The sequence below is a fragment of the Brassica rapa genome, chromosome A09 (assembly GCF_000309985.2).
Source record: "Brassica rapa cultivar Chiifu-401-42 chromosome A09, CAAS_Brap_v3.01, whole genome shotgun sequence".
Lineage (NCBI taxonomy): Eukaryota > Viridiplantae > Streptophyta > Magnoliopsida > Brassicales > Brassicaceae > Brassica > Brassica rapa.
The window spans coordinates 3,352,353-3,366,914 of NC_024803.2; the positions used below are offsets into that span (position 1 = coordinate 3,352,353).

General features: G+C 34.5%; 2 protein-coding genes across 3 annotated transcripts; one reads left to right on the plus strand and one right to left on the minus strand.

The window, feature by feature from the left end:
* Nucleotides 1-3: 3 nt before the first annotated feature.
* LOC103837101 (probable glycosyltransferase At5g03795) lies at nt 4-4,983 on the plus strand. Of its 2 annotated transcripts, XM_009113430.2 has the most exons (5): nt 4-1,729; nt 2,315-3,025; nt 3,104-3,234; nt 3,314-3,662; nt 4,228-4,983. In XM_009113430.2, exons 2-5 carry the CDS (start codon nt 2,324-2,326, stop codon nt 4,894-4,896), a joined length of 1,851 nt encoding a protein of 616 aa, XP_009111678.2. In that variant the 5' UTR covers nt 4-1,729; nt 2,315-2,323; the 3' UTR covers nt 4,897-4,983. The 2 variants fall into 2 exon arrangements, with proteins under 2 accessions (XP_009111678.2, XP_033134886.1); XM_033278995.1 differs by lacking the exon at nt 4-1,729 and having other exon boundaries at nt 1,781-3,025.
* A 2,545-nt stretch (nt 4,984-7,528) lies between these two features.
* On the minus strand, nt 7,529-10,966 carry LOC117128385. The gene is made up of 3 exons (XM_033280620.1): nt 10,714-10,966; nt 10,544-10,637; nt 7,529-7,546 (listed from the first exon to the last, which is right to left on the minus strand). Exons 1-3 carry the CDS (start codon nt 10,959-10,961, stop codon nt 7,529-7,531), a joined length of 360 nt encoding a protein of 119 aa, XP_033136511.1. The 5' UTR covers nt 10,962-10,966.
* Between the last annotated feature and the right edge of the window lie 3,596 nt (nt 10,967-14,562).

Consider the following 14,562-nt stretch of genomic DNA (forward strand, 5'->3'; position numbering starts at 1 on the left):
GGCTTTTTAAAATTTATTGTTTTCAGTTACGAAACAATAAGTTTACGATTTCCATATCTCAATAAAATAGTTGAATGTCAAATATTAATTGCTGCCGCGGCATGCAAGCAATCTGTGTTATCACATTGTCCCTGCTAGACTGCAAAGGTTAATAATATGTCAACGATTTCAATGCATGTGTCTCGCTCATTCGCTCTCGATAATAGTACGTTGACGGTAAGGATACTTTTATACCACTGTTTATGATACGAGGACCGTATTATAATAATTAAAAAATAATATGTGCAATGCTTTGGTCCAATTCGTTCGGTTTGGTTTGCTTCGATTCAATTTGGCCTTATTTTTCACACATATTGGTTACTGGCTTACTGGACGAATGCAAGGGTAATTTCGGTTTAGCATAGATACCATGTCACTTGAATTTTATGCACGATTGTTTAGAAGATCTTTTTTCTTTTTTTTTGGGTTTGATTGGGTTAATATTCTTCCTACAAAATTCCCAAAATACCCTTTTTTAATCCTTGTATTTTACTCTAAACTAGGATAAGATACTCTGAGTTTATTTGTATATATTATCAACAGTTTTTATATATTTGATCATTTTATTTATATATATATACAATATTTTTTGTTATTATTGTATAATTTTTTTTTCCGATTGACCGAATCAATTTTTATTAAAAAATTATGGAACTAAACTATAATTAATATATCATTGAACATATTTGACAATAAACAAATTATGACAAAAAAAATTTTCACCGAACACATTTTCTAAAAAAGTGATCAGTACTGTTTTCACAGTTAAATTATTTTGACATTTATCTTCCATATGGTTTTGAAAGGTTTCATATCAACCATTTAATTGATACATGACATTTTAATGGTTTTAGTCGTATGTTTAAGGAAAACCTACATTTTTGTAATTTAAACTCAATTTAAAAAATTTAAAATATAACATATCAGAAAAATATAACATATAAGGTTTTTTCATTTTTGTAATTTAAAGTCGTTTTAAAAATTTAAAATATAAAATATATGGTTTCCTCATTTTTTAATTTAAAGGTATTTTAAAAAATTCAAAATATAACATATAAGAAAAAATATATTTTTATTATATGGTTAATATGATTGTTTAATTTTTTTAATAATATAAAATTAAACAAAAATGAAGAAGGATGCAAAAATTATTATCAAATCTTTATTATTCATAGTCATTAATTGCCATATAATTCTGTAGCTTTTATTTAAGAAAATAATACATGCTTCTTATATTTTGGATTAATATAATGATTTATAGTAATTGGATTTGGACCAATATTTTTTTCAATTGATTTCTAAGCTGACATGTAAGCCAAATTGACATCATAATTAAATGATATCTAAATATGATTTTTTTTTAATTAGTACAAATCTAAGGCTGCAACTTTTTTAATGATCTTTAGTTCATATATATATGGGATAATGAAGTTCATATATATGGGATAATGGGTTTTGATTCCGAAGGATCTATTGGGGTTTCTCGTAAACAGCGAAACAGGACAGCTATATAGACACGTAAGGAAGAAAATCCGACAAGAATCAATTTTCTCGTGATACTTTCTTCTTCCATCTCTTTCGTTCTCGTTTGTGACCAGAAGGCGATCAAACTCAATCATCAGAACTCCATATGCCTCTCTTGATATTTTTTTGACTTCCTATCGACTTCTCCACTTTGTCAACTGTTCAGGTTCTCTCTCTCTCCCTCTCTCTCTCTGTTTTATGTATATAATAGGTTCATGGTGGTTGTCCAAAAAAAAAAAAAAGGTTCATGGTGAGGCAGAGCATAAGGTTATTTGATAATCAATATGTATCTTCTTTATCATATTGCATGCATTGATTTTCATGGTGAGATGAAAAGCCAATGTAATGAACTAATGATTCGGATGATAGTTCAGGGGAAATTATTACATGCACTTAACTTTCTAGTTTTTTCTCAGTAAATTGCGTCTTTTGAGCTCTGAAATTTACAAAAAAAAATTCTTCTTAAATCACATCCGCTAAATGGGTCAAGACGTTGACCGTATCAGAATCGAAAATGATATTATTATTTTATTTTTGTCAACCAAAAATCATATTACTAATTCTTAGAGATTATACTTTTGAGTGACAAGACTTTAATATTGCAATATAAACTGCTTCAAGTTAGCTCTGTAATTCACAAGTTTCTAACTGAAATGAGTCAAAACCGGTTTAATGCATTGACCATATTAGATTGATTCTTATGATTCGTTTATCATAAGTATTGAAACTTTTGAGTGTGACTGGTAAACAGGGCCTGAGGATGAGTTATGTATTTCCATGGCTATGGAAGGTAGAAAGCAGACGGCTTCTATGGCTATTGGGACTCACATTTGCTCTCATTGTCACCTTCCAATACGTCGAGCTACCATACTCTATCTCCTCTCTCTTCTCTTCCACCAAGATGCCCGTTTCAAGAAACTCAACTTCACTTATAGGAGACCGTAAGCATCATAATTATCATAACTTGCCTCCACCAATGGTACCGAGCTTCTCCCAAAATAATGCTACTTTGGTAGATGATTCTGACAAAGAAGTTGAGGTTGATAAGATATTTGACAAAGAAGCTGCATTCCAGCCTTCATTACCTACTTCAAATTGGTCCCCAGTAAAGGAAAACGCAACCGCCCCTGCCGCTAGTGTAGAGGCACCAGCTGCATTACCTGGTTTAAGACCGTCTCCGGTTAAGGATAACGCAACAGTACATTTGCCTAGTGCGAAGGCCCCAGCTGCTTTACCTGGTTTAAACCACTCTCCTTTAAAGCAAAACGCTACACTACCTACAACTAGCAAAGTACATGACAAGAATTCAACTAAAGAAGATGTTGGTGATGCTTCTCCTGTTGTGAGATTTGTACCTGACATAAAGGAGAACGCAAAAACGACTGATTCAGGAGTGATGTCCATATATGAGATGAGCAAGCAGCTGCGTCGAAACCGTATTTCTAATAATCGTCTTGCGAAGGTACACCATGATCTTGTTATGATACTTTCTTACTTAAGATGTAGCATTAGTATTATAACATGTTTTTTTTATCTTCAGAAACCAAAATGGGTTACTAAACCTGACCTAGAGCTTTTACAAGCAAAACATGAGATTGAGAATGCACCAATTGATGACAAAGATCCTATCCTCTACGCTCCTCTTTATCACAATGTTTCCATCTTCAAACGGTGAGTCGTTATGTTTTTCTTAAAGTTGCACCAAAGCACATATACTGATACTGACTTGAGCTTATATGGAATTCATCAGGAGCTATGAGATGATGGAGAAGATGTTGAAGGTTTATGTATACAAAGAAGGAGATAAACCTATAATGCACACTCCAAGACTCGGAGGGATATATTCATCCGAAGGCTGGTTCATGAAACTTATTGAATCTAACAACAAATATGTCACAAAGGACGCTACAAAAGCTCATCTTTTCTACTTACCATTCAGTTCCCAGATGCTCGAGGAGACACTATATGTAAAGAACTCACATAGTCACCGCAACCTCATTAAGTATCTCAAAGGTTATATTGACTTCATTTCCATAAAATATCCTTTTTGGAATCGAACTTCTGGAGCTGATCATTTCCTTGCCGCCTGCCATGACTGGGTAACGTCTCCACCTTGACATGAGAATGTTTTTAGAAATTTCTGATATATCGATTGACTTATATAGATGCAATCTTTGAGATCATTTTCTGAAAACATAACGTTTTTTTGTTACCTTACTCTATGTAAGCTATAAATATGTGAGTTTTGAGAAACATATATATTTTTTTTGAACACCGAGGAACAGAATAAGTATATGGTCTTTTGACACTTTATCTATGTGAGGTTATAAAGGCTGGATCACTGAGATCATTGTCTGATAAATATATGTCTTGTGACATTATGCTATGGAGTTGTAATTAAGCTTTGAGATCCTTTTTCAGATTAATATATGGTATTTTGTGACATTTTTCTATGTGAAGTTATGAAGGTTGGATCATTGAGATCATTTTTCTGACGAATGCATGTCGTTTATAACATTTTTGTGGCATTGTAAATATGTGAGATTTGAGATCATTTTTAGAATATTATATGGTGTTTTGTGACATTTCGATATGTGAGATTTTAACGGTTGGGTCATTGAGATCATTTACTAATAAATGTATGTTGTTTTGTTACATTTTCAGGCTCCATCGGAGACGAGGAAGCATTTTTCTAACAGTATAAGGGCGTTGTGCAACTCAGATGTTAAAGAAGGCTTTGTCTTTGGAAAGGACACATCTCTACCCGAGACATACGTTAGAGATCCCAAAAAACCACTAAGTAACATCGGTGGCAAGTCTGCGTCCAAAAGGCCAACACTAGCTTTCTTTGCTGGACAACCCGATCACGGGTACGTTAGGCCAATACTACTCTCTTACTGGGCTAACAACAAAGATCCTGACTTGAAAATATTTGGGAAGCTTCCAAGGTCTAAAGGAAACAAGAACTATCGTCAGTTCATGAAGACGAGCAAGTATTGTATTTGCGCTAAAGGGTATGAAGTGAACAGTCCTAGGGTGGTGGAGGCTATTTTCTATGATTGTGTTCCAGTCATCATATCTGATAACTTTGTGCCACCTTTCTTCGAGGCTTTGAAGTGGGAGTCGTTTGCGGTTTTTGTGTTGGAGAAAGATATACCCAACTTGAAGAAGATTTTGATGTCTATATCGGAACGTAGGTACAAGCAACTGCAGATGAGAGTGAAGAGAGTGCAGAAGCATTTTTTGTGGCATGTGAAGCCTGAGAAGTATGATATGTTTCACATGATTCTTCATTCGATTTGGTTTAACCGAGTTTTTCAAATTTCGGTTTAGAAGTTCTGTTTCAAACAATTCATTGTACATTTTTTTCAACAGATGAAATTCTTGGGAAAAGAAATCATATTCATTTTGGAATCTTTACATCTTTTGTAAACTATCTAGTAGCTACATAGTTTATATCAGTAGTATGATAGTTTTTACAAAATTACATTAATATGTGGATCCGGGCTAGACCGTCTGTGATTGAGTAGACTGAACCGGTATGAATAATTAATGATGCAGTATGTGGCTTATTACATTACATTCAGGAGCCAAGCAGAATCGCATGTGAACTGAAACTGCCATGATCAGAAAACCAATCTCAGTCTCTAGAATTTTTCTGGAGGTATCTTCCTAAAATCTCTCTTCTTTTTACGACTTATTTGTAAAGTATAACCTTCTTGGGGGTTTGACCAAAAAAAAAAACCTTCTTGGGGAAAAAATTATACAGGGCAAAGGGCAATAAATGCAGATGGTGGTGTTTGACGTGACTGGAGACATTTATCTTTATCAAATGTTTTGTCTGTCTCTTATCATTTCCAACTTTCAGTGTTTTTAACTTTTCACCTCATATACATAGAAATGTATTTTTTGTATCTGTAGACAACGCAGCATGGAAGAAAAGAGTCGACGAAACTAGGATAAGAAGTTTAGGATATATATTAAATAAATTACATGGGTTATAAATTTTATATTATATAATAAATATTTTAAAATTCACACACATCTATTAGAAAAATTTACTTCCAAAATATTAAATTAAATGATTTGAATTCATTTAAAAAAGATGTAAGGTTTACTCTAAAATTTTCACTTACCTTAAAATTAAATTATACAAGCACAAAATCTGTTAAATCATTTTACATATAAAAATTGCATTTCAATCTTACAGAAATCCGAACCTTACTGAAATTATCATTTTCCTTCGAAAAAAATATTTGAATGGTTAAGATGTGATTTAAAGTATTCTCTAAGAATTAGAACAAAATTAAAAAAAATTAATCAACTGTAATAAATTTACAATGTACACAAATTACAGCTTTCTTTTGCATGAATAAAATAAAGTAATAACTCGAAAGCTTTGATCAAGGAACATGAAAGCAAACCTTTCAATCCTACATTCGGAGATTAAAATCTTCATATGAACAATGAAATGTATGAAGAATTTTATAACAGTTTCACATCACATTTGCAACAGTTTATTCTAAATTGGTGAAGATAATATCAGAAAAGGACATATATTTGTAAATTATTTAAAATACACCAAAATCATAAAAAAGAATTTTCACCACTCAGAGCTTATTCATATATCCAGAACACATAATACGAAAATGGACAGTTTTGCGTATAGTACTAATAAAACAATTGTTTTTCGTCGTTTATAAAGATGTAGAATTACAAGATTGTTTTGTAGAGTCTTAGTTAAATCTGTTTATATTGATAAAAAAATAATAAAGTAATAGCCGTAAAACTTAACTGTACTGCAGCATGTTTTGTCTGTTCATCATTCACAACCAGTCTTAAAACTATCATTAGGAAAGTAACTGAAGAATTATATGTATAAAAAAATATAATAAGCTGCTCAGTTGCGTTTCAATATTTCACATGCTGCTGCTGTCTTCCATAATCTGAAGGTTTAAAATTATTTTTACTAACGTTCAATAACAGTTGACGTACCATATGAAACTCCTTCCGTTAAAATATTCCGTTCATCAAACAATCGTTTTAGTTCTAGTCTCAGAAAGATGGTGACAAGTTCGGGCTGATTGCATTATAACAGATAAAGTAATGTCTAGACTGCTAGACATGTCGACTTAATTTGGCAACAACAAAACTGTACTATCGTTTCCAATGATCAAAACTAGATTATTGAACTGGTACATGGAATGGAATGTATATGTTATTCTTTTGCTTTTTTCAAATCATCATTGCAGACTGAAACTCAAACATTACTTTAGACGCTAAAATCAATATGATATGATGTATATACTACTATATATTGGTTATATATTGCGAAATGTGATGCTCAGTCGTTATCACTTATTTCCACAATTAACCATAGAGACATCATCATTTAACAAAAAGATACACACAGCTATCCACGTAACATTCTGAAAAGCAATTCAGTACATCGGTGGTCCAGATTTGAATAATTTCATAAAAACATAAATGAAACTGCTCATTGAATAATAATATGTCGACGATTCTGTTCTGGCCCTAACTTTAAAATCCATTGTCATATGGTTAATCACTATTGTATGTGCTTATACATTATTAACTAAGATAACGAATGAAGAAATTATTTCATCTCTTTCAAATTAAAAGCCGTTTTATTCTAAAATTTATTGTTTTTGAGACAATATGATCTCAGTCTCACTTTTGTAAAAGTTAACAATAATGTAAAATACAATCAAATTCAAGAGCCAGGCTTATATTTGTTAAAAGCATAATAGATTTATGTATTTTAATTTGTGTGAAAATATTTAGTGGATAAGATTCTAATACAATAATTAAGTGAACAAAATTAATTCATTAATCCGGGAACACATTAACAATATTTAAATTAGTTTCTACGAAATAATTCTTTGATTAGAATGGTCTCTTGTTCTTCCATTTATAAACACTATATATATATCGACAAACAATATCATCGGTCGGTGGATTCCTGTAGAATAAATTCAACAAATTGCAATAATAGAGTTTTGTACTGCTGCATGCATACATATATATACACACGAATTTGCGTGTAATTGTATTGAGGGGTCCAAAACGACAACCAAACGCGCGTTTCGTTGACTACCTCACCTCATACGAGAGTAAAGCAACATTTTAGGGCATGTCCTACATTTCCAAATGTCTCTTGGACCACTTTTTGCCAATTAAATCATACAACTTGGGTTCTTTTTCCAATGTTTTCCCAATCTATCAGACCTTTTGCTCCCGTCGACACAAATAATGCCTTTTCTCCCTTTTCTTCTTTTTCTTCGCATATCTTTTGCTTAAATCATGTTCTCATTATTATATATTTTCAGAAGTGTACCATTACAAAAGGAAAAAAATCTAACCAAAATCCATTTAATAGCCACACCAAGGAAGTTTTAGATGTTATTAAAGGTAAATGTGACAATGATAAAACGACACATCATGACTTTAAAGAACCAAACGACAATGATATGCAATTTTTAGCAATGAGGTACACAACTTCATTTTGCAAATTTTAGACATTTTTCGAACCAAAACCGCGTAAGATACTTAGATTCGGTATGCTTGCAATCGATGTTTTGTCTGATTTACATTTTAATGAACATGCATGCTTGAGTCGATAGTTAAAATTTGAGAGTTTAGAAAGTTCGGTTCCCGTGTATAGGAAGCGTTGCATGCTGGAGAGGTGGCGACGCGCTAGGTTATTCGATAATCCTTTTCATGATGACGCGTCCTTATAACGATATGTGATTTGTCTTATCCGAAGCTGAAAATTATATGTCTATTTCTCTAATCACTAATGATAATTATACGACTTAGAATGATTCGATATGATTTTCTTATTAGACGTGAAGTTTAGACTGATAGAATATGAACTTGTATTTCTTTTAGTTTAGTCTCTTGGCACTACAAGAAAACATCGGGATACTGAGGGAAAAAATCGTCGGTATGTCGTCGGAATAACGCTATTCCGAGGACATACCGACGAAAAAAGTCCTCGGAAATAACTCCTCGGAAATTCTTACTTCCTCGGAATTTCGTCGGAAAATTCCGACGGAATTCCGAGGAAACAAAATTCCGAGGAAACGCCGAGGACACAGAGTTCGTCGGAAGGTTCCTCGGAAAATACCGAGGGAATTCCGATGGTCTAATCCTCGGAAGTTTCGACGAAATATTCCTCGGAATGTTTATCGGAAAATACCGAGGAACAAATGTTCCTCGGACTTTTCCGAGGAACATTCTTCCCTCGGAATTTTCCGAGGGAGTGTAGTTTCTCGGAAAATTCCGAGGAACTTTTTCCCTCAGAAAATTCCGAGGAACTTAAAGTTCGTCGGAATTTGCCGAGGGGAGGAAGTTCCTCGGACTTTTCCGAGGAACCCCATTCCCTCGGAATTTTGAAAAAATTTATTTTTTTTAAAAATTTATTTTTTTTAAAAATTAATTTTATTTTTAAAAATTAAAATTTTTAAAATTTAAAATTAAAATTGAATAAAACATAAAATAAAACATAGTAGATAATATTCAAATTTAAATAAAACATTCAGAGTTTTTGGAAAAAAAAAAAAAACTACGGGTCTTGAATGTTCGGGAACGTCTCGTTCGGGTACATCCTCTTCATCATCTCCATCATCTGCTCGTTCAGCCTCTTCTGGGTCTCATAGCCCGCCTGTTGAGCTGCCATCTGAGTCTCCAACGCAGATATCCGATCATCCTTGTCCTTCAGCTGAGCCGTAAGAACTTCTGGATCAACATACACATGTGGTGCAGAAGAAGGAGCAGCTGACCGGGAGCGACGACCCAAACCGACCAAACGTCCCTTTTTCTTTGGAACCGACTGAAATATAAATAACCAAGTGAAGATAATTTAAATTGATGATAAAATAAAAATCAAGAAATAATTAAATTGAATTTTTTAAAAAAAAAAACTTACCGATTCAACGATTTCGTTGATTCGAACCCGAGACAAGTTGGTCGAGGCCGTCGAATCGTCATCATCGGTTTGAAGCTGAGACACTTCGTCATACACCTGAGTTTGGACCAGGTCGACCACGTCCCTCACAAGACCATCATCAATCTGGCCGGTCTTCTTGTTGGTATACGCCCTTTTCATAAGGGCGAGATCATCAACTGGGTGACCTTCATTTTCTTCCGCCTTGAAAAAAAATAAATTAGACAAACATTAGAAATTTGAAAATACAAAAAAATAAAATTCTGAAACTTAAATAATTGAAGAAAAAGCGGTTGAGCTTACCATGCGATCCGCCAGAGTGGCAATAGATTGAGCACCCAAGTTATGCTTGTAGATGCCCTTTCCTTTACGGTCGCTCCTGCGGTTGTTGGAGTTGGTGGAAGAAGTTTCTTTCGTCTCTTCTTTATCCCAATGCGCACACAACTCCTTCCAGACCGTGTCGTTCATCGACTTTGGGACCTTTTAATTTAAAAAAAAAAAGTTTAATAATTTTAAAAATAGTTAATAAATTAAAAATTGTTAATAAATTAAAAACTACCTTGTTTACTTCCCACTTCTTCTTCCACTCGTACATCTGCTTCCCATAGTTGTCCATAACTTTATGGACAAAATGGTGATAGATAGAGAGCGTATCATCGGCATTCCAGTTGAATTCTTGCTGAAATAGTTTAAAAATAGTTTTTAAGCACAAAAATATAATAGTTTAATAATTACAAAAATCGTCGTTTTAATAAATAAAAAATAGTTTAATAATTAAAAAAATAATTTAATAATTACAAAAATAAGTTTTTATAATATTTAAAATGTCTAATAAATATAAAAATTAGTTTAATAATTACAAAAATAAGTTTTAATAATATTTAAAATGTCTAATAAATATAGAAAATAGTTTAATAATTACAAAAAATAGTTTTAATAATATAAAAAATATAATTTAAAAATTAGAATACTTACCGCAAACTGCTGAAACCACAGATGCTGCTTCTCGACAGGGAAGTGAGTGAAAGTCGGATGTCCGCTGTCGAGGGCCGAGTACATCATACGGTTGATCCATGCGCTGATCCCATTCCCGGATCGGTTGAACCTAATTAAAAAAATAAATTATTAATAAAAAAATAGTTTAAATAAAAAATAGTTTAAAAAATAAAAGTTTAAATTACCATGTTTGACCATGTCCATGTGGATACTCAGTGAGATAGGGAAGATGGTCACGACCGGGCTGTCGAACCAACTCCGCAACCCTCATCACTCCCAGAGGACCGGGTGCAGCAGCGGGACCAGGAGCGGGTGCAGCAGCGGGAGCGGGAGCAGCAGGAGCGAGTAATGGAGAGGGAGATGTATGGTATGAGCTGTGGGGCGAAACGGAATCCTGAACATGGCTGGGAGAACCCCGAGACTGGCTCCCCATACCACCCCGGCTACGACGCTGGCGAGGCCGGATCTGATCATCATTAGACCTGTAAATTAAAAAAAAACATTTTAAAAATTAGTTCTAATAATTTTAATTAAAAAAAACAGTTTAAATAAAAAAAGTTTTAATAAATAAAAAATAGTTTAAAAATTTAAAAATAGTTTAAATAAATCCCAAAAACATAATAATTACGAAAAATAGTTTTAAAAATGTTTAAAATGTTAAATAATTACAAAAATAGTTTTCATAATATTAAAAATGTTTAATAAATATAGAAATTTATATTTTACATATAAAATACAAAAAAATGTTTTTAAATATTATATAATGATTTTTAATCTTAAAAAAAGTTTTATAGATTTTAAAAATGTTTAATAAATATATAAATGAATCAAATTCGATTTTATATAACCACAAAATTAATAAAAACTAAAAAAAAAATTCAAATCAAGTGAAATACATAATCAAACTCGATTTTACACAAATCTACCATTCACCCTAACAAAATCTATAAATCTCATTCCAAAATCATCAAATCTACTTAAAAACCATACAAATCTAACCTAAAAGAGTGGGATAGGGTTCTTACATGATTATGGGGGAGGATTAGGGGAGATTCGCCGGAAAAACGGGAGAGAGAACGGTGGAGTCGCCGGAAATCGCGAGAGGAGAGGCTCAGCGCGCGGAGAGAAAGAGAGAAATGGGGAAGAAGATCGGGCTCGCCCTAATATTATGAGGCGTCCGACGGAAACTATCCGTCGGAATTTCCTCGGAAATATTTAATATTTCCGTCGGAATTTCCTCGGAATTCTTTGATTCAATTTTCCCGAAATATTTGGCGGCTTGGTTTACCCGGTTAAATGAAAATATTCCGACGAACAATGATTCCTCGGAATACCCTCGGTAATCTCCGAGGAATTTCTGAGGAACCAGGGTTTGGGGTTTTAAAACATCGATTATTTTCGCCGTATTTCATTTCTTATACAATTATAATGCATACCATTGAGGATTCTTTGTATAGATGATCATAAACCATGAAATAACACAATTTCAAAAATAATTGTAAGTATTCCCTTTACCATTTATTAAAGTGTATAAGTGTTTCTCTTATGTTGTGTGGTTTTCGTTCATGCAATCGTAAAAGTGTTTGTTATTGGATAAAACACCAAAGTTCATAGTTCCAAACATCATAATCTGGTTATGACACTTAATGAAGGTTATATACGTGTTATTCAATCCGTAAAACGTTGTTTTCGATTTAAAACCCCCAGTTCCTCGGAAGTTCCTCGGAATATACCGAGGAGATTCCGAGGAAAACCTTATGTTCGTCAGCATTTCCTCGGAATATACCGAGGAGATTCCGAGGAAAAAGAATCTATAATCAAATCCCCATCTCCTCGGAATTTCCTCGGAATTTTCCGAGGAAATGCCGACGAACATAAAGGTTCCTCGGAATTTCCTCGGAATTTTCCGAGGGAATTCCGAGGAACATTGGGTTTTCAATCGAGAAGATCTATTCCGAGGAAATTCCGAGGAAAACCTATCTGTCTTCGGAATTTCCTCGGAATTTTCCTTTAAAAAAAAAAAAAAAAAAAAGGTCGACGCTAGTCTGTTTCCGAGTCGTCATCACCAGATGAATCTGAATCTGGATCTTGGTGAAACTCTCCAATCACTGGTTCATCCTCTACGTGAACGGCGGCTTCTTCTCCGAAGTCAGTTAAATCGACTACAAGGCCAACTCCACCTAAATCTTCTGCTGCACTTAAGTTGCCGGATGTGCTTGGTTGTAGTGGGTCTTCCAGCTCAGAACTTCCCTGAACTCGGCCTCTCGGGTTGAGTCTTGTAACAGTAACCCATGGATCATCTCTGTTCCTTACCCGGGGGTACTTGATATAACAAACCTGATCGGCCTGAGAAGCAAGAATGAAAGGATCATAATATTGCAGCTTCCGTCTTGAATTTACTGATGTAACACCAAATGCATCTGTTCTCACACCTCGATCTGGAGTGTTGTCGTGCCAGTCACAATAGAAAACAGTACAGCGCAATCCAACCATGCCCAAATACTTGATTTCCAAAATCTCATTTATGTGTCCGTAGTATACATCATCTCCTGATGCAGAACAAACACCAGCATCGTAAGTCGTACTCGAACGTCTCCTCTTCTGAGTTGTGAATGCATATCCTCGAGTACAAAATCTCGGATATGACTTCACAACAAAGTTTGGTCCAACGACCATCTCGCGTATCCAATCGTCAAATGTTTCACCTCTGGCCAAACCATCACTCACATAAGTAAACATCCATCCACCAAATTCTCTCTGCTTCATTTCTTCTAGTTCGTCCTCTGTGGCGTATCTATATTCGAACCGCTTTTCTGCCATGAAAATCCTTTCATATTGAAGAACATCTTCGCAGTTGGTGAGTAAATATGTTTGCAAATGACTGCGCTCCTGATCAGTAAGTCGACGGTCCTTTGGTTTTCCGCTAAGTCGTCCAACGTCTGTGAAAATGTCTGGAACCTTCCAATGATATGTTGCCCGTTCGCCTCTATCATCATGCCGAGCAGGTCTTCTGTTTTTGGTCTGAACTTCTGCTGGAAAGTAGTACTCGGCAAAGTTTGAAGTTTCTTCATTGATCATCTGTGCGACTATAGACCCTTCCACCCTACTTAAATTTTTCACCATCTTCTTCAAATGGAACATATACCGCTCATACAGATACATCCATCTATACTGCACAGGACCACCAAGTTCCAATTCTCTTACCAGGTGAATAACAAGATGCTCCATAACATCAAAAAATGAGGGAGGAAATATCTTCTCAAGGTTGCACTGAATCACAGCTATGTTAGTCTTCAAATTTTCAATACCTTCAAGAGTCACTGATCTTGTGCATAAATCGCGGAAGAAACCACTTATCCCTGCAATTGCTTCATGAACATTTCGTGGTAATAGTTCCTTGAAGGCAAACGGAAGGAGGCGCTGCATCATTACATGGCAATCATGGCTTTTCAAGCCAGTAAACTTTCCTTCCTTTCTGTCGATACAGTTACGCAAATTAGATGCGTAACCGTCTGGAAATTCCACATCGTTTGAAATCCAATCAAAGAACGCATCCTTTCCCGCTGCATCAAGTCGGTATATGGGAAAAGGAGCCCTACCACTCTCATCAACATGAAGTTCTGAACGAGCACATATATCGACTAAATCGAGTCTTGACTTCAAATTATCCTTTGTTTTACCTTGAACATTAAGGATCGTGTTCATGAGATTGTCAAAAAAGTTCTTCTCAATATGCATGACATCTAAATTATGCCTTAGTAGATGATCCTCCCAGTATGGCAGATCCCAAAAAATACTTTTTTTGTGCCAGTTATGTAGGTTTCCAACACCATCTACCGGAAAACGCTCATGTCCACCGACGTCTGGCGTCCTTTCTGCACCAAAATCTCTAAGTTGTGTCTTCAAATCTTTCCCACGAATTTCCGGAGGTGGACTGTCAAACACCCTCTTGTTCTTCGTAAACAAATTCCTACTTCTACGATATGGATGATCTGGTGGTAGAAATCTCCTGTGACAGTCAAACCAACACGTTT